Source organism: Phasianus colchicus, chromosome 13 (genome assembly GCF_987193195.1).
Source record: "Phasianus colchicus chromosome 13, bPhaCol1.hap1.1, whole genome shotgun sequence".
In the NCBI taxonomy this organism is placed as follows: domain Eukaryota; kingdom Metazoa; phylum Chordata; class Aves; order Galliformes; family Phasianidae; genus Phasianus; species Phasianus colchicus.
The window spans coordinates 17,978,654-17,990,480 of NC_143448.1; the positions used below are offsets into that span (position 1 = coordinate 17,978,654).

Consider the following 11,827-nt stretch of genomic DNA (forward strand, 5'->3'; position numbering starts at 1 on the left):
CTGCCCAATGAGGGATCGCGCCAGTGGGGGGCGCGCGCGCGCGCTCGGCTTGCGCGGCTTTCTCCGCAGCTCGCGCCTTTCCGGGAAATCAGCATCGTGGCGCGGGGGCGGGATGTGTCTGTATGTCCAAGGTCCGACTGTCCTCCTGCGGCCCATTTCATCCCATTTCCGTTATTTCTTCATCCCCAGGCTGCTCCTGGTGGTGCTCAGCCAAACCTAGGGTGCTTTGCTTATTTTCCTTGCCAGCAGGTGGTCTCACCCAGGCATCCCGTGGCAACGTGTTGGGCTGCAGGTGGACACCAGCCAAGGGTGTGCATCTCTGTACAGCCCAAAGCTCGGCTCCAGCCTTGGCTTCGGAGGGCTTTTCTGGGATGATCCCTGCTTACATGCCCGTTTCTTGGAAGTAATGCATAAGTGTTCCCATGTGGTTGATGCTGAGAAACGGGGAATGCGTGCAGATGGTGTAATAAAAATAACGAGCCAAGGTGCAAAGCCTTCACTCTGATGTGTAACAAATAGCTGCTGGGAGAGCCCACGTGAGAGGTGGGGAAACCAAACACATCCTGATGTGATGAGGAGGGTCGCTTTTAGCAGGAAACAAGCAGGGGTGGGGGGATTGCACTGCTGACCCCCCACATTGGTGATGTGGGAGTTGGCAAAACCAGGAGCAGGGCTGGAGAGGCAACCTCCAGTCCTCTCTGCTGCTTTCCACCAAGGACAGAACGTACAGTCATGTAGGAATACAGCTGTGTGGCACCTATGTGGGTGTAGGAGGTGCTCCTTGGGCAGCAGATGCTGCTGTGATGCTGTAATCGCTTGGGGCATCCCCTGTGGTTCCCACAAGCCGGGGTGAGTTAGGGGAAACACTGCAGTCCCGGGATGCCCACAAGGCAGGGCAGGCCGTGGGATGGGTGCTGAAGTGGTAGCATGAGGTTATCACACCTACTGCACATCTAATCTCTGCTTATCACAGATCTGCGATGACTTCCTATTGACACCAGAAACCAACTTTCTTCTCTTTTTCCTGTGCACGAGTTCCATTTTTCTGCTTCCTAAAATGATAACCGAGGCATTCGATGCAATATCTACAAGGTTTGCTCAACTTCCCTCCAGCTCCCTTGATCATCAGCACTTATTGGTCTTTTCCCCACTAATTGCCCAGGGTGCTTTCCCAGGTACTGCAGCACTTCTATATAGAATAACACAGCCCATCCCTCTATCCCTGCAGCCATCCCCATGGTTTTGATCGACCCCCCCCTTCCTTGGCAGCTCAGCACCAGCTTTGTCCCACTCACAGGCTCCAATACCCAGAAATTTCCACCAAGGGACTTCCTAGAAATGCTTGAATAAAGGATTGGATCCTCTTGTGGTGACCCTGAGAAGGGCTTTAATACAGAGTGAGGCTCTGTCCCTCTGTTTCTCAGTAACAATTGATTTTTCCCATACGACAGGGCTGGAAAAGCAACAGCAGAGCAGCCTCTGCATAACAGCAGCTGTGGGGTCCTGCCCCAAACTTTACCACACTGCATCCCATTGGAGCTGCACCCCATGGGTGCTGGGCACGGCAGCTATCACTTTTGCAAGGCACAAAGACAGTGTCCCTCTGGGAGCAGCTGCTGCCTATCTGTCCATCCACGGGCTCCTGCTGCTGGGCAGTGGGTGGGTGGGTGCTGAGGGAGCGGTGCAGGAGCCCTCCCTGCTCCCACTTTGCTCCTGCTGGGCCAACAAGCGCTGCAGCTCCTCCTGATCCTGGAAGGGGTTCCTGCCATAATCACGACGGATCCAGGCACGGTACTGCCAAAGCAAAGCCACAGAGGGTACCACGGTCAGTGGGTGGGCACCCCCAACCCCAGGCATGCCAAGCACAGCACAGGTGCCTGCAGCAGCAGTCCCATTTTGCAGGAGCTCGCATGCCACTCAATAAGAGATGCAGCATCGCACACAAACCAAGCATTAGCTGCATTGCCAAGACAGAGAGCAGCCTTGCTTGTTGCTCACAGGAACCACAGAGCTGGCAGCAGCCTCGACAGCACTATTGACTTTATTTAATCCACCTTATTTACTTTCCCCTGCCAAGAAGCTGCTGTTGTTCCTTACAGCCACGTAACCATAAGCAAAGCGTCCCCACGCTTTCTCCAACGCAGGGAAGGGCTGCACTCGCTGACCTCAGGCAGGTTAGCTCCTGTTTGCAGAGTGCTATGCTCACCCACTCTGCTCCTCTCCCAGGGCCAGCTGGCACCCAGCAGAGAGCTGGAACCAGTCCTGTGGAAGTCATTCCCGACATTGCTGGGGCACAGCCACGCTGCATGGGGAGGGAGCAGCAGTACTGTTGTGCACTGCTGACACCCAGAAATGGGAAGCCAGCAAGCAAGGAGCAGCACGCAGAGCACCCAGCAAAGCAAAATGCTTGCAAGAAATTGGAGGGTGCAAAACCTGCAGGGTGCCAAGGAGCAAGAAGCTGAGCCCCAGGATGCAGGCAGCACTGGGATGGATGTGGCTTTAGAAGGAGGAAGGGAGCTGATATAACAGCCCTGGTTTATGAGCATGGCAGATCCCTGTGCCCCACTCTCCATATCCCATGATGGCCATAGGGCTCCAGCCTCCTGGGATCAGGTGAAGGCCAGGGGAAAGCCCGAGAGCAGTGCTGGTGGCAGCCCCCTCCTGCAGCTGAGGAAAGTCAGCTGGGCAGAGGGGATTTCCAGTGGGAATGTCTGCATTTCCCATATCCACTCCCCCAGACATGGGACTCACCCGGCAGCTGCCCGCACACAGGAAGCCCCATTGCAGGGGTGGGAGCTGTGCTAGTTTCCTTGCTAGAAAACAGGCACTGGCAGCCAACTTTGGAGCAGTGACAGCATCTGTGCCAGGGCAGGGGCTGACACTTAGGCCACTGTCACACGCAAAGAAATCCCATGGAGCTGCCCCTTGCACAGTGACAACATGCCATATATTGGGGTTTTCCCTTCAGGGATGCTGCAGAGACCAAGCACACATTACCCATATGCACTCCCTGGTGCCAGCTCAGTGCCATTCTTGCAACCCCTCCACAGTGAGCAAGGTGAACTCTCGAAAAAACAAGCTTTATTCTAAGTGCACCTCACCCTGTCTAAGCACTTTTTAAGTTTTTGCATGCATGCATGCAAAAAGCAAAACCCCCAGGTAATAAATAGCATGGTCAAAGGGCAAACAGCTGGCTCACGCTGTTTGCAAAATTGCTGCATGCAAAACAGGCATGCTTATTTGCAAACACCGCAGATGCATCCAAAGAGGCCCTCAGCTGCAGAGCTCCCCTCCTTTGGCACGAGGTCACTGCACGCCAGTCACCGGCATGGATGCATGCAGGACCCACCTCCTTCAGCAAGGTCTGCTCGTACTCCTGCAGCTGCTGCTGGAAGCCGAAGTTGGGGCTGGCATAGGAGCGCACAGCCTTGGTGGCGGCCAGGCAGCGCTCCCAGCCCAGCTCTGTCACTGTCATCAGGTATGCCACCAGGATGGTGGTGCTGCGGGACACCCCGGCCAGGCTGGCACGGTGTGAGGACAAGGCACTGTCACCATGGGAACCCCACAGCAGGGGACAACCGTGGGATGCAGCACTGCATGGCAGGGGGGCTTTCCAGCCATGGTGGCATCTTTCCCATCAGTGGCCCCATGAAGGTCACACGGTTATGTCCCCTCCTCTAGCCTGTCCCATCTGTTTAGAGCTCAGGTTTATGGGACATGGATGATCTTGTTGACCTGATGCCACTCCTCATCTCCTCCACCACAACTGATGCTCAATATTGAGGACACTTATTGGGATCCCATCCCCACTGCCCAACCACATTTGTTGGGATTCCATCCCCACACCTCCTCCGAGCACCTGGGAAGCTCCCAGGTGTCCCTTGGATGACCCTTTTCCCCACCTTTTAGCATCACACTGAGGAAGCCCACAGGCTGCCAACAGAGGCTCTTACCAATGGACAAGGCAGCCTCCCCCACGGAGCCGGCACTCGTGGATGAACTTGATGCTCTCCTTAAAGTGCTGCATCCTGATTGGGGGAGAGGCAGTGAGGTGAGAGCAGAAGGAGCTGCTGCCTCCTGGAATCATCCCCAGGATTTCCCTGGGGCCAGCACAGAGATGGGTCCCTTGCCAGAGGAAGGGACTGGCCTGCATCAGCCAGGAAGGAAAAGCAGGAGAGCGTTCTGGAGGATTTCCTGCATCCCAAGGTGATGAGATGGAGCAGGCTGATGCCACCAACCCAATGGGAGGGAAAAATCCCCGTGCGCAGCTCATCCCTATGTCAGCGCTCATCCTGAACCATCAGTTTCTAAACAATGCCACCCTGTCCCCTCCATGGGGAGAAAGATGCAGGACAGGTCATTCCCAGGGCATTTTGCTTTACACATTCCTGAAAGCCTCCTGCTAGAAACCAGCAACTGCCAGTGCAGAGGGAGTGCATTAAACCAAACCAGCGAGTTTTGCAGCAGAACAGACAGAGATACGAGGCTTTTTGGCTGCTCAGCTGCAATGCAGCATGGTGCTTTGCTGCAGCACTCACCTTTCTGAAAGCATCAAGACACAGAGGTGGAAAAAAAGAGTAAAATAACTCAGCGTACACCGATGAACCCAAGGTCCACAGGAGGGTTACACGTGCTCCGATGCCATCCATCTCTCCTGTTTATTGCTGTTGAACAGCAAGCATCTCCCAGAGCTCATAGAGAACTGTTTGTTTGGCTCTTCAGCAAATATTCACAATGATTGCTGCCCAGCCTTGCTCACAACGGGGGAGTTTTGAAGCAGCAAACCTGCTCCTGGGTAACTTGGGGCCCTGCCCAGATTGACCATGGACTCACTGACCCAAAGCCTGGCGCACAGCCCTGCATTCCTTGGGGGGAGGAGGAGGAGGAGAGGAGGTGGCCCCACACAGCCCCCATCCCACCGCTGGGTCCCAAACTTCCTCTGCTCCACGTGACCAGGCTGGGCCAGCCCCATGCAGCCTTCCTGCTTTCTCAGAAGCTCAGACACATGCTGCCAGAGATATTCCCCTCAGCATCCTCCTGAGACCCCCCAGGGCCAGGAGACCAATCTGGGCACAAACACCATCCCAAAATTCCCTTCCCTTCTGTCTGCCCTGCAGGGATGCTCTGCAGCCTTCTGTAGAAGCACGGGGCTCAGGTGCCCCAGTCAAAGGCATATTCAGAGATAGCCATTCTGTGAGGAGTTTTAGGAGTTCTGCTGCCCCAAAGCCAAGAAGAGAAGGAGGTGTGGAGGATTCTTTGAAGCTGTAGTCATGCTAAGAATATTTTGTCTCTTGGCCCTGGATGGAGATGTCAATCCATCGCCAGCAGAGCATCTCCTGTTGGGAAATAGGGACTTTTCTATACTGCCTACACAACCCACAAGGCTCCAAGCTCTCCCAGTCCCACACCTCTTCTGCACCCCTTCTCTGGAACCAACAGCACTGAACCTTGGACATGAAAAGGTGGCTGTGTCTCCTCCCATTGACCCTCACTGAGCTGTCTGCCCATCCTCACTTGTGGTCCTTCCCAGCCAGCGAGGGGGGAACACCTCCCAGTTGCATCCCATAGGAGTGGTAACACTGAGAGCCAGCGAGGCCCTGAGTCACAAACATCTCCACCATAAGACACCAAGTTCACCAGGATTGTGAAATCCATGACTTAAAGTGGCAAGCAGAAAATAGTTCCTTGAATAAGTCTTCCTTCCGGCAGCCAGCCTTGTCCTTCTTTATTTTCCCCTTTCAGTAGACATACCACAAATGCAAAGAAACAAGAGGACAGAAAAAAAAAAAAAAAACCAAAAAAACCCTCCTTCTTGCTGAGGCAGGGCTTTCTTGTAAAGCTTCTCTTTCCGCTCAGCAGGAGCATGAGCAAGCAGAATCATGCCTGCGGAGCAGAATTTCTCCCAGGGATGCTGAAAACTGGAACCTCCACCAATAGAGCCTGGTACAGTCATTGCACATGAAGCTTTTGCCTTTTTAGGGGTGGATTGGCAAGAAAAATTCCCAGAAGTCACCCATTTTTCTGGTTATAATGAATGGTTCTTGGGTGCCTACTGCCCTAAGCAGGGGATGATGAAAACCACCTGCTACAATCAGCACTGCATCCATCAGCCCCACCATCACCTCTCCCCAAACTCATCTAGAGCATCCTTACGTGTCCAGTATTTATGTTCTGTACGGGGGAAAAAATTACTCATTTCGATAAATACCCAATTTCTCCTTCCAAGGAAGAAGCCTGAAAGGCCAATACAAATCACTGTCTGTCTGCACCAATGAACCTTGCCCCAGTTTAGAGCTCTGCCTGGTAGAATAATTCCAAGATTTGATGGAAAATTGAATTTACCGACCGCAAACACACAGAGAAACAGATGTTAGGCCATGCAAACACTATTAACTGCCTTAAAATGAGCTACAGCTTTCATCAAACTCAATGACACGAAGTTTTGGCAGTGCAAAGTGAATATTCATTCTGAGAAATCTGATCTCGTATCGACCGACAGCCACCAAAATGCTACCTTGGGAGGCAAAGGGAGTGCAGATGACTTACAGGTTTTGGCTAGAAGAATCAGAGGCTGAGATACAGAGATAAGTCATGTCCTGAAATAAAGAGAAAGTTGTGGTAGTAAGATATCTCCCATTTTCCCTTTTCCTTCTACATAACCCTTCTATTAGGTGCCTCTAAGGGCAAAGCCCCTCTTTAAAATGGGATGTTCCAAAGCATCTTGGACAGAGTCAGGATTGCTCTGATCCAGGGGCACCAGAGCCTTCCCATCCCTGTCCCCATCCCCGTCCATGCTCTGGTGACAGCCATGCCCTGTCAGATCAATGTGTGCGGATGCACAGCCATGAAGTCACTCTCATCAATGACTTATTTCCTCCTGGTTCCTTTAATACACAAGAAATCATCCTGCCACATGTTGGCGTAGGTCAGATTACACTTTCTTTAGAGCATCGCTTCCTCGATCCTCCCTGTTCCGAGCTAAAATTAGACCCTTTTCATCTGATTTTTTTTTTTTTCTTAGCAAACAGGGTGGAAATCTCACCAGAGCTGACACAGCCAAGCACAGCACACCAAGGGTTGCCACATCTCCATTCATCTCCCTATAACACCGCTGCCCAAAGCTGCTCTTGCTTCCTTTCATGAAAATGCTGGAGAAAGCCAATTATTCCAAGTGAATGTCAAAGGGAAGGAGTAGAGCTGGATGGGCATGGCCATCATGGGGACATTCCCACATTGGAAAGACCCACATTGCTAGGAGAAGTACACGGGGTTTCCCAAGCATCTCCCCTCCATCCCATTGCCTCTCCCTAGCCCTATCCCACACTGATCCCGCAGCCCCCAGTGGGATGGGGACCACCTGATGTATTTCTCATGGAGGTGGTAGAGTCACCATACCTGGAAGCATTCAAGACCCAGCACATAGGGACGTGGTTAGCAGGTGTGATGGGATGGGCTTGGGGATTATAGAGGTCTTTATCAACCTTAAGGGTACTGTGATATGATAGCCCCAGCCTGATCCTCCCCAACCTGCTGCTGGGTGCATTCCTATACCCCAGCAAACCACAGCACTCTGGCAAGCAAGTTGCAATGGAACCACAGAGCTGGGACACGGGGACAAGCAAGATCTTGTGGGATGATTTCCAGCTGGGATGAGCTATGATGCATTGCAGTTTCCCAGCACCTGGATGAGTGAGGAAACCCACCAAGCTGGGAAAACCAGCATGACAGTGGTAGTACTCAATACATTCAGCTGGACCCCGGGTGGCTTCCCCTTCCCCTCAGGACCATGTGCCACCATCCCACCTCGGGGAGGGAAGCTGGGCTGCAGGCATGGGAACGCTGCTGGGGTTTGCGGTCCCCGGCCAGGAGCTGTGATTGACACATTGCTCAACCCACCATGCTTTTCCTGTTCCCCTTTCCACTGATCCTGTGCACTGCTGTGGGCTGCAAGCTGCCTAGGCAGGCTGCTGCCTATATGGCCGTGCCCCAGCTGTTGCCCCTTCCCTGAACGAACCAGTTCTTTGACCCCATTTTCTGCACCCTCCTTCCTTCTCTCTCCTCAGTTTCGTTGCTCAATGTCTTTGAAGAGAAAAGCATCTCCCATGCACAGAACCATGGGCTGTTCATCCTGCATGCACCCAGCACACACACGCACCCAGCAGTTCATTCCTGCCTCAGTTTCCCCTCCCTCAACTCCTTTCACCTTCCCTTCCCATAGGACAGCAGCAGCCATCCACGAGATGAGGAAAAGCCATCAGGTGTCACTCCCAGAAGTGACAGAGCATTACACCACTCTGGGGACGTGGAATAGGATAGAACTACCTCCTCCACCTCTTATTTTTAGGATCCCAGGATTTTAAAGGATTCCTCAATGCTCATTCCCAAATCCAACGACAGAAAAAGGGATCAACGCTGGAAGGATGGGGAGTGATCTCAGGTGATTCGGCCCTGCATGGAGGGTCCTCAGGGGCTGCCCGACGTGGAGGTGAGCAGGCAGAGCCCTCTCAAGGCCCCGTCCTGAGCACCGGGGCTGGATGCAGATCCGGCAATGCCGTACGTGGGGCTCCGCTGCCCTCTCGTGGCCCCTACCAGGGGCAGCACCGTGGGTCGGGCACCTTCAGTCACAGCCTCCATCGGTTACAAACTCTCCCGGGAGGCTCTGTGCCCCCCCAGCTACCCCATCCCCAGCACTGCGTGCCAACGCAGCATCCCTCGGTGTCCCTCACTCACCTCCAGCACCGGCTTGGCCCCGTTGTGCACGGAAAGGATGTGTGTCACGCCATGCCTCCGCAGGCTGTCCCTGTCCTCTGAGTCTGCAAGCAGGACCAGCTCCAGCAAATACTTACAGATATCCCACTCCCATCCCACCGCCTCCCACCCCATGGCATCTGGGGGGCAAATACACCCAAACCCAGTGGTACAAGGATGGCCAACCCCATCGGTTTGATCTCTCCTGGGATGGACAAACCCATTTTGCAGCCATTTCCCCATAAAAAGACCCCTCTGCCAGGCAGGGTTCCCAGACTCACCACGGATGTTCCCCAGGTAGAGCCCTGTGACCACCTGCAAGGTGGCAAAAAAAGCAGAGCTGTTCTGTTTGACACCTCATCCCCTCTGCTTCCCACAAGCCTTCAACCCACAGATGCTTCTGCATCACTCAGGAGCATCACCTGTGTTCACAAGATGGGGCCCCACAGAGGAGATATCCCCAGCTACAGATAAACCAAGCAGCTAATGAATGAAGCATCTTCATTGACAAACAGCAGAGGTTGTTCTCACGGAAAGCACTCTGCCAGCATTGAATGCCAAACCAAAACCCTCAGAGCTCAGGAAAACTCAGCACACGGATGGATTGGGGCTGCTGGCTGCTGTGCACTTGGGTGCAAAGTGTTGCAACCACCAACCAAAGCCCAACCTGGAGCAGCTTCCTGCTGTGTTTGGCTGTTCTACAGCAACCAGTCTTGCAAATGGTTCCAAAGGTTGCTTCTGCCAGCTGGGTGAATGCACAGCTTATCCATAAGGAGTTTGCTGGGCTCTGTGCATCATGAACCCAGTGAGCAGCACCACATGGGGGCATTCCTAACCCTGGGTGGGTGGATATCATGGAGAAGGATGTTATGCTCACGGGGAGCCTATCCTGAGCCCGAAGAATCCCACATATCTAGAGCTGTGCTCTGAGATGGATGGATGGAGAGAAATCATTGCTTTATATTACCCAGAGGAGCAATAAAAAGAGCTCAGAGTGGCTCTAATTTATCCCAAGTGCTGCTCTGCTGCTATCCTGGTGTCTAATTTTAACCTGGATAATGCATACACCAGTGGTTATTTAAGGATACGAGCAAACATCGATCCCTCTGCCAGCCCTCAGCACCAACCCCAGCACAGCCCCACTGCCTGTTTACTTTACACAGACACATCCCTATGGGGGAACAAACGGGGGGAGTTTCCATACACAGCTCCTGGGACCCCCAATCAGTCCAGGAAGTTTGTGCCACCGTGGCTGTAACACCCAAAAGACAAGACCCAAAAGCCAGCTGCCACCTGTTGAACACCCCTAGGCACTCAGCCCTGCCCTCGGTACCTTGCTCATTCCACTCCCCATGGCTTTTCTCTCCCCAGGGTGAGGATGTAGACAGGCTCTCAGTATCCAGGGTTATCTGCAAGAAAACACTCAAAAAGCCCACAGAGAACAGTAAGAGTTGCTTTCCCCATGGGGCACTCAGAGCCTCAGCAAACTCAGCCTGCTCACCAGCTCTGTGTCATCAGGCAAAGGGAAAAGCAGCTGCTGCAGAGCTGGGGAGGATGAAATGGGGATCTGAGGCTCAGGTTTCCACTCTGGACTCTCTGTGGACTCTCAGTGGGCATTGCTCTCCTAAATCAAGGCACCACCTCACCAAGGTGGCACGGACAGTGGGGACACCCCACTGCCTTTCTGTGCTGCTTTGAGGCCAGGTTTCATGCTAGGATGCTGCTGTCTGCTGCAAGCCCCGGGCTCAGCAGGGTCTCTCTCACTCATACCAGTTTCTCCCAGTTATGGGAATGAGAGCAGAATTCAAAATAAGGTACTTACCCCAAAAAAACAGAGTGGCACAGGCGACGTGCAGCATTGGGAATGAGTCCACCTCCCCCTCCTTGCAGTGAGGAGACAAGATGAGCTGTGGAGCAGCTCTGTCATTCCAGCACATGCTCCCAAACCTCCATTTCCAAAGCAGATCCGTCTTGCTGCTTGCCAGCCCCCTCCCAGGTCGATGCTGTTAGCCTGACACAAAGAAAGAAAGGGAAGAGAAAAACAAAACCAACAAAGCAAACTGCTCGCATAGTGAAATCCCTGCAGTCCCCATGAATCTGTGACCCATGGCGAGGTGAAGTCAAGGTTGCTTCAAGTGCCAGAAAGCCCAGCCTGAGCCAGCAGACATCTCCCAGCAGACCAGATCATTTCCTACACTCCATTTGAGATGTTTCCTACAGGCACTGAACCAATGCTGACACAGAAAACAGCAGTGCAGCCTCAGGATGACACTTCAAGGCACTTGAAGCTGTGTTTGTTGTCGTGCTGTTGCTGGGTTGGTTGCAGACATCACTGTTTTGCTGTCAGATATTACCACTCTGATGAAGCCAGCTCTGCTGCAGGCACCCCGACATCCTTTGTAAAACCCTTTGCTGCACTCTGGAGGCAAACAGGAAGGGGAGCTTGTTGCTTCATGCCTGCTGAATCACCTCACCTTAAAGCCTTCCCAGAAGCTGCCTTATTGCAAGGGAAAGGCTGGCCAGCTCCCCATGAGCAGCAGCAGGGACTCCCTGGGCTTTCCAGCAGCTAAATGGATGGAAAAACACGACAGTCTTGTAGGCAGGAAACAAATTAATTGAAGGCAAAGCTTGTTTTAGTAGTTCGGATCTTTGGAGGGCTGCTTTAAAAGCAAAGACTGGGATTTGCCTGGAGGAAGCCTAAAATGTGCATTAGTGGATAGCCCAAGGGAAAACAAAATTTGGCAGCTACAGACAGAGCAAAGCAAATACAGAGGCGCCAGCCTTCGTAGCTCAGGCTCTGGAAAACTTAAGCCACGTCTGGGCTATGAGCTTCCTCAGAACACTGCATTTAGGTCTGGGTTGCTCCCACAAAGCATGGCTTTTCTTACCCTCCCCTCAACCACAGCCATCCTCTCTGAACAGCATCCAGCTACAAGAGAGGCAAGGCAAGGAAACACCTCCCAGATTTGCATCTAAACCCTGAACTACAATGGGTATTTCTCTCCCTTCCTCACTTGAGTCTGCACAAAACACTTAAGTGAGGTCTGCAGCCTGCCCATGCTGTTGAGATGGGAAAAGC

At 53.1% G+C, this 11,827-nt stretch overlaps 1 protein-coding gene across 2 annotated transcripts; it reads right to left on the reverse strand.

The window, feature by feature from the left end:
- Positions 1 to 158: 158 nt before the first annotated feature.
- LOC116243888 (dual specificity protein phosphatase 22-A-like) lies at positions 159 to 10,458 on the reverse strand. 2 transcript variants are annotated; one of them, XM_090149451.1, is made up of 8 exons: positions 10,250 to 10,458; positions 10,082 to 10,157; positions 9,030 to 9,063; positions 8,731 to 8,813; positions 6,547 to 6,596; positions 3,954 to 4,028; positions 3,350 to 3,521; positions 159 to 1,794 (listed from the first exon to the last, which is right to left on the reverse strand). In XM_090149451.1, exons 2-8 carry the CDS (start codon positions 10,100 to 10,102, stop codon positions 1,621 to 1,623), a joined length of 609 nt encoding a protein of 202 aa, XP_090005577.1. In that variant the 5' UTR covers positions 10,103 to 10,157; positions 10,250 to 10,458; the 3' UTR covers positions 159 to 1,620. The 2 variants fall into 2 exon arrangements, with proteins under 2 accessions (XP_090005577.1, XP_031471198.2); XM_031615338.2 differs by lacking the exon at positions 10,250 to 10,458 and having other exon boundaries at positions 10,082 to 10,243.
- Positions 10,459 to 11,827: the final 1,369 nt, after the last annotated feature.